Genomic DNA, 9,602 nt, shown 5'->3' with positions numbered 1-9,602 from the left:
ACTGTTCCTGGAGCATCAGTATGCAGAGAACGACTGAAGACACAAAGAACGAGCAAGAGAAAGAGTGAATGAGCAAGAGCTTGGATCCACAAACTGAATGTTGGCTTACTGTTGGCAAAATGACATCTGCATATAAAATAAATGAAACGGGGTTTATGGTATATTTATATATAGATAGATATATTCCAATAGAAATGACTTCTAATAAAACATGAGAGCATGCATGCTTTTGACTAGTATCCCATGAACCCCGTTTGTTCATCTCTTGAGACGCTGGTGTGATCAGGGTGGTCTTTAGAGACCGGGCCAAAATGTTTCCTTTCTCTGGTGTTCTTCAGCTGAAAGAGAGAGAGAGAGAGAGAGAGAAAGAAAGCTTCGCAGGCTGAACGAGTGCTGGGTGACAGTGTTATGCAATCCCTTGGTGCCATACTCTCAGTGTTTTGTGAATGGTAGCGAGAGGGAGTTGCTGGGGGGCGGAGTTGGACTTCGGCTGACTGACAGGTTCCACGAAACCAGAAAACCTTTTCATTAAAGAGAAAAACCGGAGAATATACAGGACACTGCTGCTGGCTCCCTGCAACATCCCAATGAAAGGTGAGTTTTCTAATGCTGCTGTTTCAGTCTAATGCATGCTTGCATGTGCAGGAGTTTCTCAGGTAAATGCAAACATTGTATCACTTTGATTCTGTCCGTACACAGTCTGACTTATTTCCCTTTCTAAATAACTCATGCAAATGGTAGTTTTATACTGTAACTTCTTATTTACTGTTATTTACTGCAGTCTTGTCATGCACTATGGCAGTTTTCTACATTTGCGTCTATTAAAGACACTTAACCTCGGGAAAGAAGTAATGAGCTTTGGTGACACAAATAAAAACTCAAGTTTGTCCAGATTCCAGCTTTGCTCATTGCTGGGATGTTTTCACACACTATTGAAGGTGTTTTTTTCTTTTTATATTCATTTGAAAGCACAGTTTATCATCAAAGATGCAGTAAAATGATCAAAAGTAATGGCAAAGATATTTATGATATTGCAAAATGATCACAAGTAAATGTGGTTATTTTGAACCTTCTAATCATCAAAGAATATGTTTTAATGATAATCAGAAATGTTTCTTGAGCAGTAAATCATCATATTATTCTGATTTCTGAAGATCATGTGACACTGAAGACTGGAGGAATGATGCTGAAAATACAGCGGAGCATCACAGAAATAAATTACACTTTAACACAGATTCACACAGAAAACAGTCAATTAAAATCACAATAATATTTCACAAAATTACATGTTTTTTTGACCAAATAAAAGCTTTGTTGAGCAGAAGAGACTTATTTCAAAAACATCACACAATCTTACCCATTCCAAACGTATGAGTAGTAATTATATTTGTCTAAAATTGTAAATAAAACCGTTAGATCATAAGGTTTTACAAAATCGTGAGAACCAGCTGACTGCAAGACAACCTCATTAACTCAAATTGTGCAGTTAATTCTTTGTGCTTTATACAAAAAACGGTGGTGAGAATGACTACGAGCAGCATGCAGGAGCATGCACGAATCTGTCACGTGTGTGTTATACAGTGTGTAGATGTTTTCTTCAGGGATTTTTCCAATGCTTGCGAATCAGTTCAGTAGCTGCATCCCAATACTGAGCTGCCAAATGTGATTATTGACCCTCCTGTGGAGTTTGACCCCACACACCGACTGTGCTCTAATATCTGCATTATTTGAGGGTTTCTCTGTCTGTACGTTCCAGCTTGATGGAGGCAAGTTGAGAGATTTACTGAGAGCAGGTAGAGACTCTGGCAAACAGCAACATTTGGCAAGATGCCTTTTCTGTTTTCTGTTTTTGTTCTGCAAGTATCTACCTGCTTTGAGAGCTTTTCTATTTCTGTCATTTGTCGTCCTATGAATCATGTTTTTTGATGTCACAGAGTTTGCTCTTTGGTATTTGAGAAGCACTTGAGCTTATATCGAGCCGCTTTGGCCTTCTTTATCACGGTTCAAAACATTGGTGAGATCTTCTTGAAACTGTTGAGACGATACATGTGAGATTATCAGGGTGTTTTTAGGAGAGAGATCTGAGATGCGGGAGACTCCCGCTGGTCACTTTGCATCTATTTCTCATGGTACATTTGTTTGAGATGATTTTGAGACGATCTTATGGTATCTTTGAGAAATCTGAGCACAGTTTGAGATATGTTTAGATCTTTTTGTAACTCTTGAGATGATGTATTTGAGAATGCAGCAGGTCTGTTTGCATTCCACTGGTGGAGAAACTGTTGAGATCGATGCCTGATCTTTCTTCTCTTTTGGTGTTTTTGAGAAATCCCAGGACCGTTTGAGATATTTTTAAGATCTCTTTTGAATCCTGAGATATTATATGTGAGATAAACAGGGTTTATTTTCTCATGAGGAACATCTGAGGTCAGTTTGCATCTCATTGGTGTCTAGGAGAAGCAGCTGGGATGTTAAAGAGATCTATGTGCGGCTGCTCTTCTCTTTTGGTGTCTTTGAGAAATCGGAGGATTTTGAGACGCGTCTGAGACTCTAGAGATGAGATGTGTGAGATTAGCAGAGTGTTTTTCTCAGGAGAAACATCTGAGAAACATCTGAAAAGCAGGGGACTTTAGCTAGTCCATTTACTCTCGATTTAAGCTCGTCTGTCAAAATACGATACACTGAAGTCTTATGAAGCGAAACAATCAGTCTGTGCAAGAAAATGAACATTATTTACAACATTATTACGTTTAATCCACAGCCTGCTCAAACGGTTCACGACTGTCTGGAGCCGGACGTCCTCTCTTATGATGGATGTGTGAACACAAACATTTTTAGGTGTACTATCCCTTTAATTGACAGAATGTTGCAGCTTCCCGTATAAAAACAGTAATATTGTGAAATATTATTAAAATGTGAAATAACAGTGTTACTTTTAAATATAATTTATAGCTGTGATAAAAGCTGAATTCTCAGCATGAAACAGCAGAAACTGTTCCTTACATCGATAATAAATCGACATATTATTCTGATTTCTGAAGATCACGTGACACTGAAGACTGGAGGAATGATGCTGAAAATACAGCGGAGCATCACAGAAATAAATGACATTTTAAAGTACATTAAACTGAAAACTGTTATTTTAAATTGCAAAAATATTTCAAAAATTTTCTGTTTTTTTCTGTATTTGAGGTCAAATAAATGCAGGCTTGATGAGCACAAGAAACTTCTACTGATACCAAACCAGTTTCCATGTTGTAACGAAGATATTCTGAGTGTTTTTAGTCAAACTTTTATTTAAGTTTAGTAAAGTACATCAGACCTCAGAGTTGTTCACATGAGGTTTTTTGCTTGCAATAAATCAGATCACATTGTTTAGTGATCTGTTGCAACAGATCGTGACAAAACATGCAATAAAATGCCTGGAATTGAATGGCTTTGTGCTCAGACTGGTTTACGAGCCGCATCTATGAAAGGATCTGGTCTGAATGGGTGTGTTCAGATCATATATCGTCATGTTTTATGAGTTAAAAACTCTGTCACCGTGAATGAAAACTTCAATTGAATCAATTACTCCATAGGCTACACTGATTAATGAATTCAACTATCCACATATGTTTCATTGCATTCGATTTTATAATGAACAGCATTAATGAACAACATCAAAGCATTCATCAGATTCTTCTAAACACACTTTTGTCTTCAAACAGGAGAGAGAGAGATCACGACCAAGATGGACCCGTCTAACGGGCTGGACCGGCCGCCGGACAGCGTCCCGCACACCGAGGTGAAGATGAAGGACAGGGGACAGTGGAGCAACAAGCTGGAGTTTGTGCTGTCTGTGGCCGGAGAGATCATCGGATTGGGAAACGTGTGGCGCTTCCCGTATCTCTGCTACAAGAACGGAGGAGGTGAGGAGACGTGCACCGAGATAATAATGATCATATTCTCTGTACATTTAAAAAATAGCCAAAACGTGCTATTGAAATCAAACCATGTGCAAAAAGCAATGCTATAACATGGTAAATCTCAGTTCAACACAATACATGTCCAAAAACATGCTATTCACCATAATACTTGTCCATACAAAACCTGATACATGGCTAAAAAAAAAAAAAAGAAAACATGGTATTACAATGGTACATGATTTAAAAATAATGGTGCATGTCTAAAAACATGGTATTTGCATACTACGTTTTACCATGCCTAAAAAACAAGGAATTTTCACAGTGCATGTCTAAAAAATATAGTTTTACCATGTCTTTAAAACAAGGTATTTTCATGGTACATGTCTAAAAAAAAAAAGGTAAATGTACAAAAGCATTGTAGTACCATTGCAAATGTCCAAAAAAAATTATAATATGATATTACCATAGTATTATTAGAATAACACAAAGCAAAGCAATTTCCTTAGTAGCCTATATGTCCAAAAAAAGGCATAATCAAGGCACATATATATAATCAGTTAAAGTGTGATTAAAGGTTGGTCTCTCTCAGCAGTCGGTGGGTTAGGTAACATCAGCTCTCGTGACTCTCCAGAAGTTCAGCAGGTAAACCAGTGGGTTTCAGTGAGAGCCAGTCAACTTTAGTCCAGTAGTGCAGATATTTGACCTCCGAGCAGCCCTCGCCCTGGAGTATAACCTCATTAACACACGACTAGCTCACATTCCTCAGCTGAAGAGGCACAGGCAGAATCTGGGAGTGTCTGGACTTAACACTGTGAGAGAGGTTATATTATAAATATGTGCAAAATATATATTTTCTACTCACTAAGTTATTATTAGATGTATTATTTAATTAAATCAAATTTAAATCAATTTTTAATCATTTTAATGAAATGTATCAATTAAATTATGTTTTTATTAATTTTGGTCTTGTTTTGATTTAATCAAATATTTGTATTTATATAGTTATTTGTTAGATTAATCTTATTTTTATTATTTACTTATAAAAAATAAAATAATAAATAAAAAACTTGCTTTAGAGGATCCAGCAGCAAAAGTTGAGGATTTGATAAAAATTGACAAGGGATCCGAATGTGTTCAGCGTTTGTCAGGTGAAACTGACCCGTTGATCCAGCCATTCAGAGGTTAAAGGTCACAGCTGTTGTTTGATCAGTCTGTAGTGTTTGTCCATACAGAGATGGTTGGGCCTTTGGAAACATCTCTTACTTCTGCTGAAGTCTGATTTTTTTCTTCCAGGTGCATTTTTCATTCCCTACCTGATCTTCCTCTTCACCTGCGGTATTCCCGTGTTTTTCCTGGAGATTTCTCTGGGTCAGTTCACCAGCGAGGGAGGAATCACATGCTGGAGGAAGATCAGCCCGCTGTTTGAAGGTGAAGCAACATGAATGATGTTGGTTACTCTGACCTTTAAATGTACGAGAAAATTAAAAACATTTCAATTTCGACACAACCAGTGTGTTTGTTATATAAATGCACAGGAACCATCTGTACAGAGAACAAAAAATATTTGTTTTTTAATGCAATACAGGCACAAATCCCATGTTTTTGTTGTTTTAATTTTGTACTACTAGATACAGTTTTTTGTTTTTGTTTGTTTTTTGAGGTTGTAATTAACAATATTATAGTTTTCACATAATGTTCAGTTAATAGACATTTTATTAATTAAAAAATAATTAAATACCCCAACATGCTTTATCTGTGCAGAAATCAGTGTTATTTTAATATCGTTTGTATACTGTTATAGTATTTATTAATATTTTGTAATTTTATTTTTATATTTTCAGTTTTCATTTAAATGTAAGTTATGTGCGTTTGTGATTTTTATTAGTTTTATTTTTATATTTATGTTAATATATCTATTTAGCTTTAATTTATTTTTTGGTAGTCTTTTTTTATTTTTGGTAGTTTTAATACTTCAACTTTTTTCAACACTTCTAATTTTCATTTCGATTTTTTTAAGTTTTACGACTAGTTAAAAATAAAAAATAAAAAGTTTAAAAGTTAAAATTATCATCCAATTTTTATGTTATGGTATTTTAGATTAACCGAATTTCAGTTTTTAATAGTTTTTATTTTTTATAATATATATATTTTTACAATATATATATATATATATATATATATATATATATATATATATATATATATATATATATATATATATATATATATATATATTTATTTATTTATTTATTTATTTTTGAGTTTACAACAACAAAACTGATTTCGGTTCTATTTATAAATTAATTAATTAATTTCTGACAAGGTGGTAATAAAGAAGTGACATCATTTGGACCTTTTCTGCAGCGTGAAGTGAAGTGAAGAACATGATGACATTGCTTTTCTCCGTTTTTGACACAAACTGTGGTGTTATTGGATCTGTAGGGATCGGATACGCCACTCAGGTCATCGTGGCTCTGCTGAACTTCTACTATATAATCGTTTTGGCCTGGGGAATATTTTACCTGTCCTTCTCCTTCTCCTGGATCCTGCCGTGGTCCTCCTGCAACAACACCTGGAACACAGGTGAGAACACCATCAGTTCAGAAATCTGCAGCTTATAGTGTATTATAGTGCATTACCATTGGCTCAATAGATTCTACTGTATATATAACCCAGAGATTCCTGCTGTTTTTCAGAATCCTGCATAGAATTCCAAAGACGGAATGAATCCATTGACCAAAGTCACCTAGAGAACGCAACATCGCCCGTGATCGAGTTTTGGGAGTACGTTTTATTAGTATCTTCCTGTCAGAGTTTGTCGAAATAATAAAAAACCTACATTGAAAAGCAATATATCTGACTCCTCAAACCTGGTGATAAAACCCCACTCTGATATCACATTATCTGGAAACTTCTCTAGCGAACTAATAGAGGCTGGAGCTGATGTGTAGTTTCTGTCTCTCTGCAGACGCAGAGTTTTGCGAATCTCGTCTGGGATTGAGGAGATAGGAACGCTGCACTGGGATCTGGTCCTCTGTCTGTTGCTGGCCTGGGTTCTCTGTTATTTCTGCATTTGGAAAGGCGTCAAATCCACCGGCAAGGTACGTGAGATAAGTTCATTAAAATGTAAGATCACATGGGTGACCTTTGAAATACCTTGAATCACAGGTATGCAATTTCTTTTTTTTTTTTTTTGAGAAAAACGGTAATAGTGAATAGTACTAATCTATCTATATTTGATCAACAGTTGATTGATTGCATTGATTGATTGATTGAACTGTATCTGATTGGCTGAATAACAAATTATGCCAAGTATCATTTCCAAAACGTACTGACAATCATCTAGATATTTTATTATGAATAACTGTCTATTTACATTTTGAAAATGTTTAAATATTTGTTGTATTTTTATATTTAATATATTTTAGTCCACTTTTTCAATAATTATTGTGTACATTTTGTGTTCATCTTGTTATTTTAAAATAAATATTAAAAGTATTTCTAAATATAATTTTTTTGTGTAAATCTTATTTGCTTTTATTAAATTGCATCATGATAAATATCCAAACACGTGTTAGCATTTAGCCTCACGCTGTTTTCCTGTCATGCAACAGGTGGTGTACTTCACTGCGACCTTCCCATATGTTATGCTGCTGATTTTACTGATCCGAGGGGTAACCCTGCCAGGAGCATCCCGTGGGATCAAGTACTACCTTTATCCCGACCTGGGGCGATTAGCAGACCCGCAGGTATCGTAATTAGCTTTTAAGCTGAATATTGGCACGGCTGTGGTTCGGCCGTAGGTAATCATACTTGTGCTGATATACAGTCAAATTGCACGGCTACGAGTGTGATGTTGAGTTTATACAACAGTTAGACGGCACAAATGTGTAAATGAATAAGAAACAACGACTGAAACATCTCATTTTGTCAATTTGAGCTGAGCTCAAGAACAGTAACTAATTCAAAAACGTCACTTTAGAACATTAGTAATGAAGGAAGGTTGAGTTGCTTCATTAAAATCTCACTCTATTATAGAAGAGATGGACTGAGCGAGTGTGATTACCTGCATTTGATACAGCATTCATTCTTCAGCTCAATCTCATATTCACAATAAAACACGAGTTTGAATGTCAGCTGAGGAAAGCGATATCTTTGTCAAACTATCCTTTCATCTGTTAAGTGTGATTTCTGAGGACAGCGCTTCTCGCTTCATTTGTTAACGGAGTCTTACAAGCTATTGTTGAAAAAGTAAAAATAACTTCCTTGTTTACAAATCTGTTTCAGTGTATTTCAATATAAAATACTTCAATGCGGATGTACTCAGAAAACCAGTCTTGTCACCATCTAAATGCGGAACAATGTAACTAAAATTACCATCACACACACACTGTTTCTTAATAATAAATACTATTATTATTTATATAAAATATTATTTATTGAATAATAATATTTAATAAACAACAGCAACAGCCATCATAAAAGTTGTTAGGGAATTCAATCAAAAGCACACAGCACTCTGATATACAAGATTAAAGTTATATAAAATATAACGTGATGAGATTTTGCTCTTTTGCAAGTAAATAGTTTTCACACCATATCTCAAGTCGAAAGATCCTGTGATTTGTCTATCCAGATGCTTTAGACGTGGTCTGGAGCAGGATGTCCAGCAAGGAAACTTTGTTTTCTGTACTTCTCTGATTGTGTCCATCTGTGCGTTTGACATCTGTTCCGACATCAGTGTCACTTGAAGACCACACAAACTCCCGTGATATCTGAGAACAGACCACAGCACGGTCACCGAGATCCATCCCAGCATTCCTTAACATCAGACAGAACAGCTTAAAACCTCTTCTGATACAACTCTGTCAACTGGAAGAGGCATTTTGGTTGGATTTGAGAGATAGCATTGTTTGTGTTGATGTTATTTCATCTTAGAAGTGTAAAAATGAGGCCAATTTAATAAAATTTTATGCATTTAGGCAAACAGTTAGATGAAGTTTGGGGTTCTTGGACGGATTTGAGAGATTGCATTGCTTGTGTTGATGTTATTTTATCTCAGACTAAATCAAATGAGGCCAGTTCAACTAAATCTATTGGGTTCACGTAAGAATCTTGAGAAAGTTTGGCATTTTTGATTTGATTTGATTTGATTTGGAAGATAGCATTGGTTTTGTTGACTTTCACTCTCTGAAGTATAAATTCTAATAGGTTAACATGAACAAGTAGACAAAGTAAGGATTTTTTGTTTGGATTTTAACGATAATGATTGCTGTTTTGACATCTCCTGATCTTAGATAAAAGCAAAGCCAGATTTCACTAAACCTTCAGCTCACAAGGTAAACGGTTGGACGAGGATGATCAGATGAGTGATCTAATGCTGCAGAAACTTGAAAATCAGTCATCATTTTCCATAAAAATCAACATGAATTGACATGCATAACCCATTTCAATTCTGTAAATGTTGGATTTGTAAAGTGATGGCTCTTGTTTTGGCATCTTCTGGTCTTAAATGTATACGGATGAGAAACTGAATGAAACCGTCAGCTAGAAAAGCAGCATTCATAAGCCATTTTCTCTAAAGTGTTCAAAGATATTTAATGTTTTTTAATGACTTCAACCTCAAATAAAGTCTCCTTTTGGTCAGTATGAGCATTTTGGTTGGATTGGAGAGATAACAATTGATGTATTGAT

The 9,602-nt window shown here is 35.4% G+C and overlaps 1 protein-coding gene across 1 annotated transcript in view; it reads left to right on the top strand.

Annotated features, from left to right (window-relative positions):
* Positions 1-474: 474 nt before the first annotated feature.
* LOC127947223 (sodium- and chloride-dependent GABA transporter 2) overlaps positions 475-9,602 on the top strand; it is a 17,126-nt gene continuing 7,998 nt past the window's right edge. Inside the window, exons 1-7 of the mRNA XM_052544208.1 lie at positions 475-594; positions 3,711-3,911; positions 5,202-5,336; positions 6,351-6,491; positions 6,605-6,692; positions 6,877-7,009; positions 7,523-7,657. Of these exons, the coding sequence (XP_052400168.1) occupies positions 588-594; positions 3,711-3,911; positions 5,202-5,336; positions 6,351-6,491; positions 6,605-6,692; positions 6,877-7,009; positions 7,523-7,657 (840 nt within the window). The 5' untranslated portion in view covers positions 475-587. The remainder of the gene's footprint in view (positions 595-3,710; positions 3,912-5,201; positions 5,337-6,350; positions 6,492-6,604; positions 6,693-6,876; positions 7,010-7,522; positions 7,658-9,602) is intronic.

Source organism: Carassius gibelio, chromosome A25 (genome assembly GCF_023724105.1).
Source record: "Carassius gibelio isolate Cgi1373 ecotype wild population from Czech Republic chromosome A25, carGib1.2-hapl.c, whole genome shotgun sequence".
NCBI lineage: Eukaryota > Metazoa > Chordata > Actinopteri > Cypriniformes > Cyprinidae > Carassius > Carassius gibelio.
The sequence above is the reverse complement of the archived record's forward strand: the minus strand, read 5'-3'. Positions and strand labels throughout refer to the sequence as shown.